We start from the raw sequence: 23,917 nt of genomic DNA on the forward strand, positions 1-23,917 counted from the left end.
TGAAGGAAGCAGGGTAAGCAAAGCACAGCAGCTGTTTACAGTTTCAGAGTATTCTCACTCTCCCAAACACCAGGCAGGACTCTTCATGAGGTATTGCACCTCCTGCACTTACTGCTGGTGAGAAAGTGCACAACTCATGCAGCCTTTGCTTAGAATTTCAGCAGCTTTATGAAGACAACAAATCTGCTGTGATGTGGGAAAGTATGCTGCTGCTGCTGCTTCTGCTCTGCATGTGATTTATAAGTAATTTCATGACCTGAATTCTGTGCGTGTGCCATTTGAATGGTCTCTGAAATATTTGCCTGCTTTAAACAGATTTCAAATCACACGTGATCTGATTTATAACTGTAGGGGTTTGCACAGTATCTTCTGCCTAAAATACCTTCTATCCTCTAAGAGTGCAACATACATTATTCAGTGTCTCAATAAACAGATAGAAGAAAACTAAACCATGAACAACAATGTCTGAAGCTACTCTGATAATACTTATAAAAATTTATTTTGGTATGTTATTCTAAGCAATATCCATAAGGTTAAACTAGGAGCAAATAAAAAATGCAATTAAATACTTTGTTGCTTTAATTTTAAAAAACTATGTTAAATCTATCCTGAAGAACAGAGAGAATACCTTTGATTGAATTAATATGGAATATAAAAATGAAGTTGCTAAAAAAAAAACATTTACAAGAATGGCTTGGGTTGGAAGGGACCTTAAAGATCATCTAGTTCCAAAAAAGAAAAAAGTGCATCTGGAATTGTGTACTTCACAAAACATTCAATAAAGCATGTGAGGATCAAAAAGTCCAATTACAACATGCAATATTCCAATTTCAGGAATCAATTCTTATTCAAACAACACTTTTACACTGAATTGAACACACAAGGTCTTAAGAGACTGCTTTATGGCCATCTGAATTAGGACAAAAGCCAGTTCAAAACACAAAATAATTTTTTTCTTATTATACTGAGACCACTTCTGAAATGGAAAGAAAAGTGAGCACAAGGAATTTGATAGCAGCAGACATTACTCATTAGCACAATTTTTAAAACAAGTACTACTGATGTTGGGATTCAGCTCACCAAAATTTAAATACAAATCATAAATAATGTGGTATTCCACACAAGAAATCACTCATTTGGAATCAGTGTGAAGAAATAAACAGAAAATTATTTTAAGCCAAAATAATTTTTGGAGCAGATTTTTACAACACTGAACAAAAGAAAAAATTAAATCTTGTATATGTCAATGTCTTCATCCATATATTACTGAGTTCTCTTTTCAGAGTTTTTTTCTAATCACCTACACTTTAAATACAGATTCATTGAATTTTGATAATTGTTTCCCAGTATACTGTGAACAAACATATGAAATTCTATGGTCATATTATGGTTCATCCCAACTACTATTCAAACAGGACTGTGGAAGTGGATTGATGAATACACCATAGAAACATAAGGGCTGAAGTGATTCCTTTTACAGGAGCAGTATTAAAAAAAATAATATTATCCAATATTTCAAACAATATGGAATGAAAAGGCAAAGAGTTTTCTTAGATTAGTCAACTCTCAACAGAAATTGACATTATCCTGGAGAGGTAAAAATCAACAAATTTATTTATCCTAGAAGAGGATTCAAAGAAATCTTATATGCCAACTAAAACTGCAAGCTGAACATCTCACAATGAGAGTACATGAAGAACTGTGCAAAAAAAGGAGACAAAATAGTAAACCACAGTAAGCTAATAAGAAAGCCAACTGGCTACTGCAAACTGGCAGTATAGGCTTCAGAGTTGTAAATTAAGAGAAGCAAAGAGGGATTTCTTCTCTTCAGAGTAGTTTTAATGAAATGTTTACCTTCGTATGAACAAAAAATGTGCTCTGCATTTTGTGTTCTCAGGAGGGAGGACAGCATACAGATAATGCTGGGCATTAGACACTGGAAAGATGGCAGGTTTTGGTGATATTTGAGGGGCTGTTCAGAGCTGATTCAAGATCATACTGCTTTTTCTTCAGAGAAGCTGCATTAATTATAATACCCAAACACCACGAGATCAGCTATTTTGTATAAGATAGAGCCCATATTAAATCAAGTAATAAACATCATTGCCAAATTTGTGCACGAACTTTAACAGGTATTTCTAACCTGTGCTATCAAAATTCAAGTGGGATTTGTAAGACACAAAAAATCTCTAGAAACACTGCACTTTAAAAAAGAAAACATTCTACTACGTGTGTTACTAACTGCAAATAAGCTCTTTTATTGCTTTGAATGAAAATCTTGAAAATTCTCCAAATGTCCTGGAAATTGTCTCCAGTTTAAGAAGTAGGTAGTGTAAACAAAGGCAGAGAGAATAAACTGCATTTCCTAAGAGGTACAAGGGCAAAAAAATTCCTTGTTGTTTGCCACAGAAATGCTAGTTACTTGCCTATTTTCACATAATTTCACACCCTGATTTGACTGACAAACCACTTAGCCTAACGAGTATGCATTAGATGCAGGGACACCTACCAGTAGACCAGGTTGTTGAGAGCCCCATCCTACTTTGAACACTTCCAGGGATGGGGCAACCACAACTTCTCTGGACAACCTGTTCCAGTGCCTCACTACCCTTAACAACTAATAAGAACCTGCCCTCTTTCAGCTTAAAGCCATTCTTCTTCATCCTGTCACTACATGCCCTTGTAAAAAGTCTCTTTACAGCTCTGTTGTAGTCCCCTTCAGGTACTGGAAGGCTGCAAAGGTCTTCTTTTCTTCAGGCTGAACAGCCCCTACTCTCTCAGCCTGTCCTCACAGGACAGATGCTCCAGCCATGGAATCATCTCATGGCCCTCCTCTGGATCTCTCCAGCAGGTCCCTGTTGTTCCTGTGCTGGCACCCCAGAGCTGATGCAGCCCTGCAGGTGGGTCTCAAAGCAGAGGGGCAGAGTCCCCTCCCTGCCCTGCTGCCCACGCTGCTCTGGATGCAGCCCAGGACACTCTTGGCTCTCTGGGCTGGCAGTGCACTCTGCCGGCTGTGGTGTGACATGGACATTACACAACATGTGTCTCAAGAAGGATATAGAGAAAATGAGTACTCCTGAGAGTGGTGCAAGAAGATTTTCCAGCAAGAAAAATTAAGCCAGCACTAATGTGGAGATAGAAAATGTGACAGAGGCTTCCTTAGCACCAATTTTCCTGCTGCAGAACCACACTTTCTGTTCCAGAAGCAGCAGAGATGGAGCTGCCATTCACCACACCTGCTGCTGCTGGGAAACACAATTCAATTGTCTCAATATCTAGTTACTGTCAATACCTGAATCAATGTTGGTGGGGAATTGGCAGAGGCATGCTTGGAATTTTTAGCATTACTGCTTCTGCTCCTATCTGTTTCCAGGCCTGTGGCCTCCATCCCTTTGATTCAAGGTCTGTGGACTGAAAAAGCATCTCTCCACTGAAGTTTGAATGAGTCTGACTCAAACTTGCAGGCTAACAAAGCTTACAATTCCCATTTCATTCTTACAATCTGATCTTCCTGGAACTTGACCATACAGGTAACATTCCTTGTATTTCTATGTTAAAGGAACATGAACACATGTAAACAGGAACAAAGCAATCAAAACTTAGAAACACTGTTCTGTGATTTTGTGGCTTCTAAAGCCACCAATCAAATGTGCAGTGAGCCTTCAGGTCAAAAAGTCAGCAAAAGCCACAATCCAATTCCCTATATTTTTTTAAAGCATCTTTAAAGTTAAATTTCACCTTTTTCTTGTTGGTGTTTACCAGAAATTTTGGTTGGAGATTTCTTTAGTTATTATCATTCTAAAGTGAATGGTTGGACTACTTTTTTACCTATATGAACAAAACATGCTTCCTCCATGTACTATGATCATAATTTCTACACTAGCATAACTTCAAATAAGTTTATTTTAGTTAAGCTTAATATTTTTATTTGAGCTAGCAAGATTAAATTTGAAGAGCTTCAAGTACAAGACCCAAAACTAGCAAACACAGGTAACAATAATCTTACAAGTGGTGTATATAATAGTCTCTCATGCATATAAGATTCAGTCAAAACCTCAGACTTGTACACTTTTAAGTACAAAAATAAATGAAGCTCTTTAAAGTTTAATATTCAAACTAGGGAGCAACAACTGTAAGAAAAATAAATCTTGATTTCATTAATCTGAGTAGTAAATATCAGACAGTGAGCTTACGGTAGGAAGAGCTAGATTTCTACCTTTGAGCTGAGACAGAAACACAGAGTATATTCCTCTGAAGAGAATCCTTAAAGTGAAATCAGAATGGTCATAGATGAATAACATGAAGATTTCAGTGTTCATAAGCTACAGAAAGAAGAAGCAGAAATGGAACAAATCTTGCACTAAAAACTGTTGCTAAACCCAAGTCAGAAATTATTTGTGAAAGTAACCAGAAATGCAAATGAAGAAAGTGATTTGCATTCTGGATTTTGCTTTGAGCCTCAAAGGCTCAACAGGATAAGACTCCTTTAGTGCTGTCTTGATTTTGGCAGTCTGGATTGCAAGGATCAGCACAACAGCAATCAGATGTATAACAGCAGTTATACATCTGACAACACAACACTAATTGGGCTGGGCTTGTAGAAGGACTGAATTTTGGAAATTCAAAAATGAGGAAGGGAAATAGAAAATATTGTGAATAAGGACATTCATTCTGCCCTCCAGTTCTTAAAAAAAAAAAAAAGTTATGGCAATAATGCTTAGCAAAGAAAGTTTTTTCCATGTTAAAAGCAGCATTTGAAAAATGGCAAAAACAAGAAGATAACTTAGGGAGCACTCACAGGAAGCCACTGACATTTGAGCTGTGCATTACTGATACTGGCACTGCTGTGAATATCTAACTTGATTTCCATGTATTTAAACACACTGCCCACTAGAGATACATGTAAATTAAATCACATGCATGGCATTTTACATCAGAGTACTCCAAAAGCTTTAACAGCAATAGAAGCTTTCCCCTACTCTAATTCATTGCTATTTCAGACTCTAGATTAATCTTTTTTTAGATTGCTTTGGGAGCTGGAGCTAGAGAACAGTTGCACTGTTATTGCTAGTATAACACAATGCAAAATAATGTCTGGCTTCTCAAACAAGCTGATTAAAGTAGCAAGAAAATAAATTCTAAACACTGTATGCTGGTGAGCAGCATAATACTGGATTTAAAAAGAAAACAGTGGTTGTCTAGAAAAAAACCCTCACAGTTATATCTAATCAAGCCAATTTTATTGCCATACATTTGAAGTTATGGTACAGCACAAGAAAATGGAAAAAATCCCCTTTGCTTAAATGGATGTATTTACATTGAAATAATGGCAACTGACTTTGGAAAATGCAAAGGAGTCTATGATATAATAATAATAAAAGAGAAAATCGCATTGATAGCTCTTTGGCTTGATCTAATTTGTTTCATAAAGGATTGCACACCTCTACCATAAGGCAAGGTGAATTGTCTTCTCACTTTGTGGTACAAGAAGCAAGGGGGAAAAATAATTAAAAATTGAATCATAAAGACTTGTCTTGAAACAAAAAGAAAATAATTTAAAATTCCAGATGGGGAAGGATAGAAATTATTTATTTGTTCTTTCTCTGATAAATGCAGACCTGGAAAGCATTTTACCATAATAAAAATCAGTAAAATGTACTACAATTCTGTCAAGTTGAATAGATAAGGTTTAAGTCAACATCTGTGACATTAAATGAGATGCTGTTCAAAACCCATCTTTTACCACTTTCCAAAATGTTAAATAGATTTCTTTTGTAAATTAGTGCTTGAACTGAACTTATTAGTACAGAATGAAAGTGTGAAATGTTAATATGAAGGGATAATTTTATTTGACAGAAGTCAAAAGCTAAGTACCATGCACAGAGAAGCTGTAGGTTTAAGTAACATTTTGCTTCTATTTTGAATTTATGAATTAATAATGGATCTAATTTGAGACTCAGCAATGGGTGAATAAAGATAAATAATATTTAAAGTAGAAATAGCAGCAATATTAGTTAATTTTTTTTTAAAATATGTCATTAACCAAAGTTATTAATATGTACTTTGATCAGATTATTAAAATAACATACTGTCCTTCCTGATGTAACTTCAAAATTTTGCCATAGTTCATTCTCACATGACAGAGAGAATGCTAGAGAAGGTGTTTTGCAATCCTAATCCTAAACTAATCCTAATATCATGAATGAAGATAGCACTAGCAAAACTATTTTATATGAGTAAGGAAGGTAACTGTTTTTTCATAAATTTTTGCATTTTAATGTGCACTGAGGAAACTGTGTTTCTCTAAAAGTAAAAATTGTAATTAATTAATTTTTCTTAAGTGTAAAGTAAGGTGGTACCACTAGTAAATCAAAATGCAATCCTTTAAATGGCTGTTGCCAAATAGAAAGCCCTGAGTTCTTGCCCATGTTCAAGAGAGAAATACATATAAATTCTAATTTTGCTTAAAAACTCATTGTCCGATTTGCAACTGTAAAAAAAATCAAAACAACAACAACAAAAAAAACAGGAGTAGATTGTGCCAACATAGTTGGACAAGCCCCACATGATTCTTGGATCCTTTATTGGCTCTGTTGTATTCATTTATTTCTTGGAAAAACATTTTTTCAAATTTGAAAGAGAATCTCTACAAAGTATATAGCATCCATAAGGCAACAAGACAGAGACTCTGAACTGAATGTAGGAATTTCTGTTCTATGGCTCAGAATATTTTTGTATGTCAGATGTAATGAACCAAGTTCTCTATCTGCTGGACTTCTGCATGAAATCAGAGAAAAGAACAGGGGGCCTGTTTACATGTACTCAATTGGGGCAATGCAGAGCAGATTCACAACAGATATCAGCAGGGAACTTGGCATCCTGCACCTAAAACTGAATTCAGGTTCTGTGTTGGTGGTAAACATCTAAAAACCAGAGATGCAGTTCCTGGTCTTTCAGCACTGCCTTGTATTCAAACTAGTCTAAGGAGGAGAACCAGTCTCTTACCTGGCTTTAATTCTGAAGAACAAGATTCAGTTATTTACAACATTTTGTAATGTAGCATACATTTACAGTATAAAGTACTTTAACTTACAGCACTTAAAAATCTTCATGCAGTCTCTGAATGGTCTTCTGAAGTAAACTACCTATTGCAGGAAATAGTATTTTCTCTTGTTTTCTGAATACTGCTCCTTAATTCCCTGTACTGGTGACTCTTAATAAGATAATACAGCTCTCTGCTGGGCTATTAACAATGTTAAGTATATAATTAAATCCCCTCAATCAGTATTCAGCCAATACATTTTCCAAACCTATCTTTACAAAAATAACATCCTTTGTGGGAGAGAGGACTAATGCAGTATTCTGCAGGTCTTTTACAATAAAAGACATAGTGTTCTAACCACTCAATGAGGCTAAATAAAACACATGACAAGATATGGATCTGAGTGTCTTCCTCTTTGAAAAACTTAATTTTTTGGAAAGGAGGGAGTAGCAATGCAATAAAGATTTTGTTGCCACAATCCTTCCAACAAGCAGATCAATAGGTTTCCTTCATTACGCTTTTAGCCAAACACACAGCGCATGCAAAAGCCAGAGGACAGGGAGAGAGATGGAGAGAGAAACTGATGCTGCTAATAGTTTGAGATACAAATGAGAAAAAAAGGGTGCCACTCCATAATACTACCTAGATATAATTTTATAAACTGGGAGACTATGGATCTTCATTGAATAATCTATTCAATTTACATTGTGAATGATATTTTTAAGATACAAGCTGATGTCAGAGTAGTTCTAAAAATGTAAGTGAAGCTTATTTGATTTAGTATCTAAAGCAAGCTACTACCATTTAAAAATAAACTACTGTGTTTTGTGACAACTGAATAATAAGTAAATTACATATCTATCCTACATATACTATACTGCACATCTGTTAAGTCATTATAAGTCCTACTTAATAATTTAACTCAGACAAACCATTTAAGTAGTCCTGCTAACATCCACAAAATTACAGGCATGAAGCTAACTGGTTTTCATCAAGGGTGAAAAGCTTTATTGTACACTGTGAAATTTAAAGAGAATATAAACTTATATTTTATCATCATACCATTTTAGAGAATTAAAGCTTCTCTTGAGACAAGGAAATTTCTTTTTAAAGAGACTCCTTTCAATTTCAGTGAATTGGACCAAAGACAAGACCTCATTACAAACAAGTGGAATTGTTAAGGGGCTGACTGGGGCTAAGAGGGTGCATAATACTCTTATATATATCATGCCTGCAACTCAACAAACCTCTGCACCTAAAGTAGAAGTTTCTAAAATCTTTCTGCCATTATTCTCAAATAGGCATCAGCTGACCACATTTGCAGTTCCATTTATGTTACTGATGACAATAAAAGGAACAGCTGAAAAGAAGCTTTTTCTAATTATTGGACTTTGAGATGCAAAATAACCTCTACAAGGATGCTTTCTACGAAAAAAACTGGCAGCAAATTCTACCTCAAATTTTTCACAATGCAGAATACACAGGTCCTGTTTGTATTCTGCTGGGAGACCTTTTATTTCTTCAGTCAAAGGCCTTCTATATGCCAGGAAATCCTTGATAGAGACTTTCTTTTTTTGACAATTTGAGTTCTACAAGTGCCAGTCAATTCAATTCCAGACCTTTTCTCAATAATTAAAATTATGATGAAATTTTAAAATTAATCTAATACATCTATTTCCTAAAAGGGGATTTCAGAAGTCATATATATGAGGTTATCTTTTTCATCTTTCATTGTACCTTTGACCGAAGTCAGGTTCAGCTGAAATCTCAGCAGTGGTTCCATTTCTCTTTCCATTTTGCTCCAGATATCCTTTGAAGGTCCAAAGCTAACTGATGATGACTCAGATGCAGAAAATTAAGAAGCTCTAAACTTGGTGCTTTAAGAATTAGCTTAAGAAAAATACTTTTTGAAGTAAGAACCATAGAAATATGTGTGGACACAAAAAGCAACCTTCAGATTCTATCAGAAATATGGTTCTTTTTTCCTCCAGTTATGAGACAACATTATTAATTTTCTTCCCATTATCAAAATTATTGACAGGGTTCTGGAGTTGATTGAACAATACTTCAATTTGGGAGATTTTCTATCATATAGTTTAGAAGTTAATAAGCTGTTTACTCATAGCAGCTTTTCCCATTTTCCAAAATAATAATTTTTATACCTTGTGCTTTTTGTATCTTGTCCTGTGTATTGTGTGAGCATTAAATTCTGATCAACTACTGCATCACAAGATCTGGTTCAGCAGAGAGCCAGGCTATTTGCAGTTTAGATATGAAGATCTTGCCTTTGGACAGAGTATAAGGGATGTATTGCTTGCACAGTCTTGCAATGCCACCTTGGTACTTCAGATAGCAGATTCTTTAGCACAAATTGCAAAGCAGGATAGATTTGGAGAAGGAAAAAAAGTTTTCGCAATCTGATCAAGCAGGAGACCAGCACCTGCTGACCAGTCATCAGCTACAATACATTGGTTTGTATTTCTTCTGAAGACAGTGATCTCTCCATATGGCTGAAGTTGCAGGCAAAGCAAGAAGACTTCAATTTCCCTGAAAGTCTGTTTGGGACAAATTTGGAAAGGAACTTCCCAAGGGATGTTTCCTAAAGGACAAAATTCAGCAGCCCTTATCCCCACCTGCTCAGGAGAAAAAACTGCTGCTTCTTGTGCCTCGTATTCACTCTTGGAACCAGTCCTAAAGATGCAAGACTTTTACTTCTGGGTTAAACAGGCAAGTGGGGATACAATTCAGCATCAACAAAGGGAGTTATTGACTTCATCATCTGTAAGGGCATGTTCATAATTTTTGCTGATATGAACTATAAAATATCTGTTGATCCACTCCTTAATTTTTTACACATTTTCAGAAGAGCAGAGTGAGGATGGCTTCTGTCTTGCACCCATAAGCACTAAACTTAATTTCTTTTTCTGGTACTAGCTTAGAAAAAAAGTGGCTTTGTGCATATAAGTATAGTGTAACTTATTAATTCCATATTGGTGTTTAATCATGGTAACAAAAGTAAGGCTTTCATATAATACAGTGATGAGGCACCATGAACTGCAGAATACATATCAGGTGCTTTTAAGAACACATACTTGATTATTTTTAAAACTACTTGTCTCCCACTAGTGCCAGACAGCAACTACTGATCTATACAGATCTATGACAGAAAAATTGGTAAGCATCTTCTTAAGAACTATTCTATTACATCTTTTGCCTATTCATACACTGAAACTATAAAAATCTTTTATTATTAAGGATAAGGAAGTGCTAGGAAGGATTGCTTGAGAAGCTGAAACTTTTAGAACAAATTACATGCACAATGAGCAAGGTATGGATCTTTCTGCTTAGGGACAAAGTGATTTGAGTGGGTGAGCTCTTTATGTTTGCATTTTTTATATTGGTCATGAATAGAAAATTTAGATCAGTTCTAGAACCTTGGCACACAGTGTGAGATAGAGCAAACTGTTAATTTCTTATGGGATCTTATCACATTTAAGGGATTCTTTTAAAATAAAGAATAAGTAACTGTATGTGCTCAAGAACTGATTCAATATGGCAGGAAACCTTAAGTCCATCTTCTTGAAACTCATTCATTTATCAATTATAATAATATGCTGAAACCTAATCTTTACATAGCAGGCCATGGAATTAATTTTACAGTATTTTATAAACTTTGTTTTATCCCATGATGTTGTGAATTCTAGTTTATCTTAAGGTATTTCTTCTTTCTTCCCCATTCTAATTACATCTGAAAGCATTTGCATTTTCAATTCTTGTTTAGTTTGTACTACACCTCATTATAAAAGACCATAATGAAGCTGATACAGAAGTATTTAAAATGTTATATGCATTTTGGCAGGTAGTAACTCAAGCCAGAGCTTTGGGAATTAATAATGAATTTCAGGTGTCATAAACCCACTTACATCTAGACAGGTAATTACCAATCACAACCTGATGGCCATCTTTACAGAGTCCTTCCAGTTTCACTGTCCAAAAGTAGATCAGACTAACAAGTGCAGCATTCTGCAGCCTTGATATCTGTAAATTTGTTATTTTTACTTAATGTAAGAGATAGCTAAGGATGTTTTTATCATATAATTTATGCTTATGTGCTATGTGGTAGTTGCCTAACTATTGGTCTATACATCATGGTGTACAGTGATTTTAAAACCACGCTGAACATGGTTGCAGATTGATCATGCAAAATCTGCCCCCCCAGCTGATTTTTCCCCACTTGTGCACAGTGCAATGCAAAAAAAAAAAAAAAAAGGAAAAAGTAAATAAAATAAAAGAGTGTGATGGGTGAGCAGGTCGACTGTGTGAGAGAACACGTGCAAAGTATACCTCAGAAACACTATAGGTGGATGAGCACGAAGGGAGTCGAGCCTGGTTGTGCAGTGGGGAAAAGAAAACATTGTTAAAAAAGAAATGGTGGCACAGTAAGGGTCTCAGAAGGTTTTCTGTATAGGTGGTTCCAGCACTGAGATAGTGGCAGGGGGTTCATAAAGTTTCCATGACCAGCTATTTCAGAAACTTCAAATTTAAGCCTTTTAAGGTGGAACCTTCTTAAAAGGAAAAAAAAAAGTACTCTATTTCAAAAGAACTAAAACTAATGATGAATATGAAGACAAATATAAATTCTTGGTCTTCTAGATATCTGATAACACTATCTTTACAACAATAAGGTATCCTAGGACCAAACTTTACTGATCTGTCTTATTTAAAACAGATTTATTTATTCTAACTCTGCAAAGGATACAATTTTATGGGTGAAAACCAAACCCATAAAAGGCTCTGAATATCTTTATGTGTTGACATACTCAGAACCAGCATTTTGACAAGGGAGGTTTTTCTTCAGTCTCACTGCCCCAAAAACCAGAATAATTTGCAAAGTTCAATGACTAATGGCCAGATATAGGTCAGTAGAAATCTGCAGATTATGCCTCAAAGCAATGTAATGTGTGTGATTCTTTTGGGACTCTGCCCACTGTCATGACCTTTCAGTGCAAGTTAACACAAGTTAATTGATAACCTACAGTTTTACTGATTGCTTAAGACACATTTTGTTTATACATGATAGCCATTATTCTAAAATATTAATGACTCAAGTAATAACTGAGCCATAATCAAGTATTAAAAGAGGACTTGCCACTAATTTATAGAAAAATCCTTGCTTTGGGTGAAAATATTTCATGTTTCACTGTCTGAAGAAGAAGCAAAAGCACCCTAACAAATGAAATGTAGGAAAAAAACCCCACAGTTTTTACAAATGTACTAAAAATCATGTCTTGATTTTTTTCTAGGGGTGAAAAAATGGATTATCAGAAGCCTTACCAAAACTTCCTTAGACTTAATAAACTTTACAGCAGCCTGGATACATTCATGGTAAAGATGAATCCAGCAAGGATTTCCACACAGGCTATTAGTGACCACTTTCTGACTCAGGTGTATGATGGATTGAGCAGAGAACATAGTATTCATAAGAAGTCTTTCAAGAATATTTTTCAGTTTCAAATGTGTATTTCATAATTTTTCACTGAAATATAAAATATCAGTTCCAGGAAATTTCTACAGTCACATTGGTCTATGCTAATTTATGTCGCCATTAAATATGCAACTTTTGCTTTCTTCCTTGAAATGTTTTAATACTCCAAAAATATTTTTGCTCTTTTCTGGCATTCTGTGTTTCATTTTCTCTTCTAGATAACATTAGCAAGGAAATTTGAATAATTTCACAACATCTTATTCACACACACTCAGCATTTTCTTCAACTGATTAAATGTTTTCTTAAACTGAGATGAGTTGCAGAAGGATTAAGACAAAATTAGAAAATTCCTTCAGACAAATAGCAAGACTGAAAAACACAACTTTAAGATATCAACTGTTATTCTTAAACAATCTATTTTATAATTACAGGAAAAAAAAAAAAAAAAAAAAAAAGATCCTCCTCTGACAAAGGAAAACTGTTTCTAGAAATACAGCTTTGAAATCTTTCCAAGAAAGGTAAGATGTGCTTTTGCTCAGAACAGGGGATCAGCCATTCACCTAAGACTTTTGGATGAGGCTCTAATCAATATTTTCATAAATAAGGCCAAGCCATTGTTTCCATGGTATGTCTTTCAACACCATGGGAAAAAAAAAAAACATTAGCCCCAGTTTAGCAGGTGAGGATCCAAAGAATGCATGATTAGCAAGAATCATCACAGCATCAGTTTTTTTACATATCAGCAACTAGATACACAGAAACAACCATGATCAGAATGTTTGGAACTATACTCCACAATCTAAAGAACTTGGTTCACATTGACTACTCCTCACATCAGCTTACAAGGGGCACACTAGACATTTGTGTACTTTAACCTTCTTTTAGGCAACTACTCTAAGTAGAATGATATCACTTTCCTTGTCAAAGTATCCTGTAATCTAATTATCCGTATTTTTATTAATAATGGAACCATTTAACTTCAGTTTTATTCCAATTAGAATTTAATAACTTTAAGTAATACTGTATGTTCGTTTTCATCATTCCAATTCTATAGAAGCAAATGATAATACTCGCTCAATAAGATACCAGTTGTTATTACAATTTTTTCTTCCTATGCTCAAAAACACACATACACAATTTCCCCTAATCTCACTTCAAGTTCTTGTTTTCTTGTTCATATGTGTCTAGACTCCCAATGCACCTGTTTCATTTTCTCATAATGATGAAATCAAAGGTATAATGAACTGCTGTAATTCCAAACTGACCTAATGTTCTTGAGGAAAAGATTGTGCTCACAGCACACAGGGATTCCAGTTTATCTTGTTCAATCTTCTGCACACTTACAATTTCCTGATCATTTCTATGTCATTGCTTTTTTTGCTAACTGCTCTCCAGTTTTAAGCATCTGCTCGATTTGGGGATTTTGTAAGTGTTCTGTGTTATTAAAATTAAATATCAATACATTTCCAAGCTCCTTTAAGTTTCTGCAATCTGCCACCTACTCTACTTATAATTTGTTGTCATATATGAACTTCAGTGACTGTTTTGTCCAGTTGAGAGAAGGGGCAGCTCTCCTTATTTTGTATGTTACCTGACAACCTCTATGTATTATATTGGGTGAAGCTAATATGCTGATATTTGGGCTCTTTTTCCTCACAAGTATTCAATTTAAGGGGTCAAATTGTCAGTCACAGAAATCTACCACAGTGAGAAATCTTTTAAAAGAGCTGTTTACACCAAATGAGAACTTGGTTCAAATGCTGCAGGAATAATTTGTTTTCAGTCTTAAGGCCTTACTGGCTTGACTCAGATCTTTACTAAGTCAATGTTAGAACTGAGAATAAGAGTCATGTAAAGTTAATCCTTCATCATGGCCAGAGAAACGAGGTGCTTAAAGTAAGAGAAAAAGCATGTAGGAGTGCAGGACACCATAGACTATGAGACACACAGGTCTTAGAGTATGAAAAATTGCAATTTCAGTTCTTTTAATGAAATCTATTAAAAGTATTTGGCTACTGCTATGAATTCTGAGAATATTTTTCCTTAAAAAACCCAGAATCTTTGACTTGGAACCTTACTGGTTAAAAGCCACAAAAAATTGTTTGGCATATTACTTGGAAACTCTGTACTTGGATACAAATTTTTTTTTGCCATGAGCTTTCCATAATATTTTCTGCAGAGCCTGTACAATTAAAAAAGACCCCACCAAAACCAAAACCAACCAACTAACAAAAAAACCACCACTGAATGAAAAAGACCCAAAAAGCTGAAAGATCTTTCAAAAATCTTCAAAGCACAGATTAAAGCAGTGATGTTCTGCTGAATTTCAGAGTAATTCCACACTTCCAGAAGGGTATCAATTTTGGGTGGTGTTATGGGTTATAAAATATAACCAAGTCAACACTTTCCTGCTGATCATGTCAGTAGCAATTGCACTTACTTGCTACTGCTCCATTAATTTCAGCAGTGGGGAAATGCTACCATGTCCAAATTTTAGAACACTATGTTTTCTAAACAGTTTGGTGTCAAACTGGTCACTGCAAGGGGTCAAAATACTAAGTCATGAAAAGAACTGCAAGATGATGAATTTCTCAAGAAGAAATGCAAAACCAAGACTTAGGTCAGCATAATTTCCTTGTAAATGGCTATGCATTACTGCTGATATGAAAAGAAAACTACTCAAGCCCTAAAATTCCTAAATTAATTAAATTTTCATGCATGTTTTCAGTGCAATTTTATTCCAGGTATCTGGCAAGCTTTCTAAACTTTTTGTGGCATCAGTGATATTCTGCAGAATTCCAGTGTTTCCTACATATTTCCAATGGCCTTTGAATTTAATCTGGAAAGAAGGTCTTTGCAATTCATTCTGGAATAAAGGTTCCACCTTAATGGTATTTCATTTTCACTTATGGGGCTGGCCATCAGATACTACATGCTCCCCCTCCCATATCATTCAATACTTTTGCCACATTGTAGGAGTATCAAAAACCTACATCTAAAACCCTTTCCAAAAGCAGTATGAGAAAACAATGAAAATTATTTTTAAAATGAACTATTTAAAGATCCCTTTTTTTTTTCCCTCCAATTGTTCACTATTTCTTTTCTTTGATCAGTCATTTGTATATTGTCTTTTAAAATGCTCTTACCTAGAATATCCATTATTACTGCATGAATCAGAGCAGCAGTGACAAAGCAGCAAATTTTAGCAATGTGTTCTGCTTGTTTTAGGAAATGTAAAGGCATATGCAGAATATAGGGAATATTTCTTTACTTACATTCCTTACTAACTGCCTCACTTCCATCATGGAGGGGATGGTCATGAAATAACAGATAAAGTGGCACAGAGGAACAGGACAATTTCATGACAACTCAAGTTGCCATGGCTAATGTAGTCACAGCTCTTAGTTGGAAGCTTTCCCCATGTGACACTCTGTGAAATAATGTATGATTAGAACATCTCTTTTGTAGTACCATGTTTTATGCTATATTTTTTTTTCTGGCTTTGCATTTATTTTTAAGTACTAAATCAGGAATTTAAGAATAAGTAGTTTAAAATAATTTGCTTTCTCTTGATTGTGAGTTACTATCAAATCTAAAATATGTCACAGTTTATTTCCCCCAAAACTTGATTCTTAAAAGATTCGCCAGGAAAAAGATACTGTCCTTTATCAAATTTATTTACCAAAAACTCCAAATATTAGCACGCTTGATTTCCTTGTATTTGACCTGCAAAAATTATAAACTCAAGTATTTCTACTTGACAATAAGCAGTAATCAACTGTGTGTCAGATGCAAAGCTGTAGATGCAAAAGCACCAAAAAGGGGCAAAAAATATAAAATAATTTTCATTACAAAAATTATCTTGCACTGTATAACCTTAGTGGATTATGCATTAGAATGATAGTTCTGAGAATGACAACAATTATAGTGAATGGAAGACAAAGAGTACATGAATCTGAAGAAATTACTACCCTTCAATGGATGGATGTGCAGAGGGATAAGGTGTTATTAACTTTCACATTTACTCTGCTAGAAACTTTTTCCTAGTTTTTATTACATGGAAAATGACATGGTTTAAAGACACTTCTATATATAATTGATGAGAAGTTATTCTTAGTTTATGAAGTGAATGACTAAACAAGAGGTACTGCTATCTGCATTGTCATGTTGGATTTGACTTGCTTTATTAAATATTTCTGTGAAAATTGGGTGACTTTATAGGGTGTCATGAATGATACACTAGATACTAATTCTTTTTTCACAACTTTTTTCATTAAAGAACAAATGTGACACAGAAGAAACATGCTGCCATATTTTTTGCATTAGTCTGCTAAAAAAACAAGTAACAAATTCTGCATAGCTGCCATTCAACCAAATGCTAACCTATTTTGTGAGATAAAACAGGGACCTGAAAACACTGATGGCAAAGACAGAGGTACATGTGAACCTATATGCTTTTGGGTTACCTTATATCAGCCATAGTTTTTGGTTCAGGTAAGATTATCAATCACTGGCAGAAGGTATTTTTATTCTTTAAATTAAGGGTATCTGTTTTATTGATTGCTAAGTTTAGGATTCAGGAAACTTTTAGATATGCAACTTTGATTTTGGAAAGGGAATTTTTTTTTTTTTAGTTTCTGTAAAGTCAAGCAGTTTGATTAGCATTCATTAAAATGCAGTAGGATATTCTTTACAACAAACTCTGTCAATCAGGTCAGGTTTCTCACATACATTAAAATGAAACCCCAGCTAGAAAAGAAAGAAAACACAAAGGAAGAAATAGAGAAAGGAAAAAGATGGGGATGAGAGGACAAACCAATCAGATTTGATGTTACCAGCCAGCAGAAACTTTTTAAAATAATCAGATCACCGAGTGAAATCGCACATTTACTGGGAGAGAGCATCCTTTGGCATTGCCTTCTGGGTGATCTCTGAGCTCCTCCAGCTTTCGATGGAGCTACATGCAAACATCAGAAAATGAATTGAAAAAGCAACCTGTTCTCTTCTCACAGCTTTTTTTCCTTTATTTTTCTTCTGCTCTTTGTTTTTGTGTTTTGTTTTCTTTTTAATAAACCATAGCATAATGCATTTCTCACTGCCTCTGCCAAAACATTTCAAGACATCAAAGTGTTTTGAACAACACAGATGTACAAGACTCAGTAAACTTGGAATCTGGAAGCAAAATACCTTTGCTTAACATGGCTCTTTTTCACTACAGGAAAAAAAAAAAAAAAGAAAAATCAAGAGAACTATAATTCTAAAGCTACTGAATCTCTGCTACATTGTTTATTTATTTATTTGCTTATTTTTAGTAAGGCTGTGTTCTAGAAGTTATTTCCATTAAAATAATTTTTTAGAGGTAAATTTTCATGTTTGGGAAACCAAATTAGGATTTCCCCTTTTCTATAAGGAAGATGTTCTGTCTACACATATATTTTAGGCCATGGAATTAAATCAGATAAAGAAATATTAATGTGAAATGAGTTTTCAATGGGTCTTCATAATAACTGGTGAAGCCCACCATCTAAATAATCTACATATTCTGCATATGTGCATGCATTATGCATCTAGATTTGTATGTGATGACCTATGCCTTAAAATGCACAGGTCACTGCAATCATGAGCAGAATTTTCAAAAACAGTGCAGAAACTTGTGGCTGTCTTGTACTTTTATCCATGTAACTCAGTGGTCCTGGATGTCTCCCACTGAAACAGAGCCTCATTCATGTAAACTGCTCCTCTCATCTACACTGTAATTAAAACATCTTCCCAAAACACAAGATGAAAAGATAAAGCCTCACAGACAGTGAGGAATGTTACAGATGCCTCTAGCTAGAACTTGTGTAAACAAGCAGCAACTGGCTTCTTTTTGTATGCTAAGATCAATTTCAATGGAGGCATTACTGGAAAGAGGTGCATAATTAATTCTTTCCCTCCCCTTCTTTGAGCTCAGTGAAATAACAAATTCACAAAGAGCAGCTGTAGAACAGTGTTAGAGAACAGAGAGGATGGCTTGTCCTGGAACAAATGCAATACGCTTACAAAACCAAAACAAAAGATCAAAAACCAAGAGGACAGGAAAGGCAAGGAGAATGCAGAAGAATAAAGAAATAATTAGTGGTTGAAAAGGTGCTAAAAAGAAATAAAGTACAAAAAAAAAGTGAAAAATTGGATAGCTGAAATAGAGGCAACTCTTGAGACCAAAATGGCTTGGACTGCATATGATCAGCATCTTGGTTCAAAACCATTCATGGGGGTGTAATACTGTGTATGGTGGGTACTAGTTTAGATATTTGCTGGTTCTGTTAAGTAATCTAAATATTTGTGTATGTTTATACAAACATTAAAAGGCAGAAGATACTATCAGCAAAACAGTGGCTCCATTCTTATTAGTCTCCTGTGAATATCTTTCATTTGATCTTTATCTACTTTGATTTTTTTTCTAATTTAAAGGCTATATATATATATATATTAAATATTCAACTCTCTTGTAATGGTCTTTTGCAGAATTAAATGCAAAAAGTGTGAACATTATAAAAGTTTAATTATGTTTCAAGATGGGAAGCAGTAGTTTGAAGATGAGTAAATCACTTCTCCATGTAGTAGTCAGATCAGAGAAGTGGTTTAATCATGATCACTAAATTACAGACACTTTAAAAGGGTTTTTACTATCTCTTACTTCTAGTGACATCCAAAGCTACTTAACTGGCAGCCTGCCTTCAATAGGTTGTTCTATGTGTAGCACAGAAACAAACAAAATGTGACCCAACAGCAATAAGAATACTGAAATAAAAATGATGTGATGGTGAGAAATGGAAAAGCCCCTTCCCTCCCTCCCCACACCTCCCCCTTCAAAAGGAAAAGTGTAGGCTATAGAAGAAAACTTGCAAAATAAATGTTAGAAACATATTTACTTTGAGGGATCCAACTCTACTAGCAACTCCTTTGCTTTCATCCGGCCGTCTAATTTGCTACAATGGGGGAAGATGGGTAAAAAAGACAGAAGAATAAAGAAAAAGTGAACTTAAAAAAATTTCCACACAATCAGTTAGCAGTACATGCAAGACATCAATTTGACTCTCTGAGACACCTCTAGAGGACAAAGACACAGACTCTAATTTCTGGAATAAATGACACTTTATCATGGCACTTTAAACTTGCTTTGATCACTTCTTTCTCATTATATTACCCATATGGCACATATGTTACATGCTGAATTCACTAACATTTCTGAAAGCATACATGTTACTTATCTGTTTTGGATATTAAGAATAATGAAATTCTAAAACTCTAAGTGAAGAAAACCCCCCTATACCTTCTACAAATCATATGAGCAGAGTATGCTATAACTGGGAGCCTGCAAGTATCAAGACTGATACCTGACAGAATGCAATACAGATTTCTATTGACCCAGGCCTAGAGATTTTAGCCACTGCTATCAAGATTCCCAGTTAAAAATTATGCTGCCCAACCAGAAAATTTTAATGCCAGACCAACATTAGATTTTTATTTAAAATATTTAAATACACTGTGTATATGACCCCCAGCATCTCCTGTCTGATTACTTTTCCTTTCTTATATATGCTTTTGCCTAGATGATGCAGAGGATGGAAGAAACAAATGAGGTAACTGCTCAAAAGGCTTCATATTTTTAGAAGTATGTAAAATAAAACATTCATTTACAGCAAGAGCTCTTTTCAGAATTTCTTAATCTGGTAAATATACCTCTTTTACCAATAAAATGAACATGTGTCATTTGAAGTAGAGAGGAAGAAGACAATAAAAATTACTTTAGTGACATTCTACTAGTCTGAGCCAAGATTGAACTGAAAGTTTCTATTATCTTAAGTAAAACAAAATCCCACACAACTGAGGTGAACCCTTTCAAATCATAGTAACTGTCTTTAAGAAATCTCAGCATGGAAGCCAAAGATTGAATGAACCATGGCAATTTAACCATGCTTTATGCTCTCTGGAACACAGCAGCATGGCACAAGTTAAATTGTCCTGTCTGTTTTTACCTGACCCATGCAAACCAGAAATTCCTCTTCAAAAAACAGTCAACTGAGTGTTTTGGTTTTTTACTTGTATTTGATTCTCAAGAAAACAATGCAACTAAACAGCATCTTAACGATTTAAGTATTCAGTTCTGATAGGATGTCCACTAGCATAAGACACTGGAAACATTTATGTTAATGGTTGTTTTTCTTCCCTGGTCTTATGGCATTAAAATACCATCTGATTTGAACTCTCAAGTGCAACACCCACACTACTGTTATCATGGGACTCCAAGAAAATCTCCAATCAATTCTAGTATACAGACCAAGAAGAAATTGTCATTCTTACATAAACTATGCCTCTTTTAGAAGACACATTCAATTAAAATATATGCAGCTGTAACTGAGTTACTACGTATTAGCTATGTATTTTCTAATTGAGAAAAAAAGCACACCTCAGTTTGGAAAAAGTGAACAAAAAACATCACAAGTTAGAGCAAAGATGCTTTCCCCAACATCCTTGTTAGGTACTACCATCCCAGATAATATGACATAATCTAGTAGACCTGCAATTCATCTTATCAATTTGAAACTTTTAAATGGAATAATAAATTTAGTTTTGTTTGGAAAATGAGAAATAGGAAAAAATAAATGCTTATAATCTCACATAATGACATGGAACTAGGGCATTAAAAAATGCTACATAACACAGAAACTTGAGGAAAAGTTGTGACAGTAATATGTATTACCCCTCAGGGAAGAAGTTTTTCTTCCATTACTCACCAATTATGGCTGCTCAACTTGTTCTGAAGGTTTAGGATTCAGTTAGAAATTAGACTGGAGATATTACAGGTGCATATAACTAATATTATTATTTCTTTCTTCAGAATATATATAGAAATTCATATACAATGCATACACTGCATACAATAAAGTTCTAAATGCCTGCAGATATAAATTACAAGGACTTAGTCTAATTTTAAGTCTTGCTTTACATCCATGGCACAGTTAATACACAACGACAGCACGTTTTCTACAGGAACATTACAGAGTGCAACTTGAATGTTTCTCAAGTGTTGAAGCAGAATTACATGAGTATTGCACAAACTATACTACATCTGTTCTGGGAATTAAATAGGGTATTACCAAGAAGGCAAGGGACAGCAGGAATAAAAGCTAATATCTTTTTCATGGAAAATACCACAGACAGAAATTCAGGTATATCCTTATCTCTCTCCAGTCAACTACAGGATGATCTAGAAATTTTAATTCAGAAAATGGCATGGATTATACACTCCTTGTTCTTCAGAAACTCAGCTAACACAAGAACTCCATCACAGATGAACACTGGATATAGAAAAGATTGTGATGAAAAATGTGTATAAGTGATCTAAATAAAAAATATCTATATCACAACACAAGCTAAGTAAGTGGATTAAGAGATGAGACAGGAGCAACACCAAGTAATTATGGGCAGAATGTAACCTGAAAAATGTGAGGGTTTGGGGACACTCTGAAGGTGATGAATGAAGATACTTAACATAGTGAAGGAAGAAGGGTGCTATGTAGGGAACATTCCAGGAAACTAGGGGGGTATAATGCACTGACAGTTTATAAATGCATAATATTTACATCCCTTTCTTATTCCCAATGGAATAACAGCAGGAGTTAATAGCTAAAAATTAGCTTCAGGTATTCCTCTCCTGATATCTGAAAAACAAGTTGGTGTTATGGTTGGAGAAGAATGAGATAGGAAGCCACTTGAAGAAAACTTAGGAAGCAAGGAAACCAGAACCAAACAGTGAGCAAAAAGGAATGCTCAAATATGGTTAGTGGATTAGTTAGAAGATGAGAGAACAGAAAATGTTTTCTAAGCAGAAGTCTCCAATATGGTTTCAGTGTTATTCCACTACCTTGTACTAACTAGAGCACATGAGAAATGAACCTGTTATCTTCATCCTTGATTTTACTCCAGAAAAATGTACTTAGAAGACCTAACCTTAAATACATATCTAATACATCTAATCTATCAGTTATACTTGTCATAAAGGCAGAACAGCTCTGAACAATTACCTAATCTGAGACTCTGCCTTTGCTGGATTTATTTAAAGGAAGAGTGCCAAAACAGAAGAAACAGCCTCAAACATTTAACACTATCCATCTTAGAGTCCTTCCCCTTTCTGATAATATACTCTATTTGTGCTACTCTAAAGTTTCCCTGCTTACACTCTGACAAAGAAATTGGAATTTTCAGGACTCAAGTCTTTCAGCAAAGTGTTTTCCCATCTACATTCACCAAAAAGCCAAACCTCTGTCAGACATTTTTCCAAAATACTGGGCAACACATAAATGGTTCATAATGACATCTTTTTGATATGATTAAATTACTTCTGAAACATAATAAATGCAAAACTCACAACAGAATTTTTTTACAGCAATAGTTAAAAAGGTGTGAAATACCTTATTTGATGACCAGGAAACAAACTGTTTGAATTACGATAATCAAAAGTAAATGAATGATGAATAAAGAAATCTATTAATATTATTTTTGGAACATCATTGAGTCTGCAAAGAGATGTTTTGGCAGGTATGTTATACCATGTACCCCTGACAACTGTGCTGACAAGCATTTTCTGTTTCCTTCCACAAAAAATAGTCCCTGTCAGTTTTTAGCCAAGGCCTCTCATGGCATTTAGCTGTAAGTTCCCTTGTGCTTCCAAGCCAGTTGCCTTAGGGAATGTGCAGTGCAATGGAGTGAATATCCTCTACTGAATCATGAAACTTGCTTGCATCATATTTGTCAATGTGACTCCATATGCTGACAATAAATATTTATGAAGTTGTTTCTTTTAGAAGAAATTTTGGATGTGAAGGAGTGACACTCATGAGTTTGCACATCCTATGGGAAAATAAGACCTCCCTTGTTTTTTCAGTTTTACCTGCCATTACTTCCTTCCAGTTACTGCTTTATCTTGAAGTCCAGGGCATCATGCTGAGAAAGGAATGATCAGTTTTAGAAATCTAGAGCAAAACTGCACATGTGATGCTCCTACTTTGGTTCACTTCCTTCAGCAGAATTCCACAATATATCCTGAAATTGCTTTTATTTTTTTTCCTCCCAAGGGCCATTCAACTAGCCAAGGCAAAATACAGAAGAAAAACAACGGGATAAGCTCCAGTCCAGCTTAAAGAGGTGTTTTGTGATTCAGTGAAAAGGTAGGTGGAAGTATAAAAAACCCATGTAAATGATCCTAAAGATAATTGCATTAAGAAGATAAAAACATTAAAAACATACCAGAAGAGAAACTAAATATGAATCAGCATATATTCAAGCAGCCCCCACATTTAGGAGCTTTGAAAGAATACAGAATATAAAGAACAGGGATGTTTAG

General features: G+C 34.8%; 1 protein-coding gene across 21 annotated transcripts in view; it reads right to left on the reverse strand.

Annotated features, from left to right (window-relative positions):
• GPHN (gephyrin) overlaps positions 1 to 23,917 on the reverse strand; it is a 272,258-nt gene that overhangs the window by 55,532 nt on the left and 192,809 nt on the right. For 12 of the 21 annotated variants that reach the window (XM_079309647.1, XM_079309660.1, XM_079309651.1 and 9 more), the window contains one exon: positions 19,443 to 19,499. The exons of the other annotated variants lie outside the window; for them this stretch is intronic. In XM_079309647.1, coding sequence (XP_079165773.1) covers positions 19,443 to 19,499 — 57 coding nt within the window. The remainder of the gene's footprint in view (positions 1 to 19,442; positions 19,500 to 23,917) is intronic. 21 annotated transcript variants of the gene reach the window in all.

The sequence above is a fragment of the Erithacus rubecula genome (assembly GCF_903797595.1).
Source record: "Erithacus rubecula genome assembly, chromosome: 6".
Taxonomy (NCBI): Eukaryota; Metazoa; Chordata; class Aves; order Passeriformes; family Muscicapidae; genus Erithacus; species Erithacus rubecula.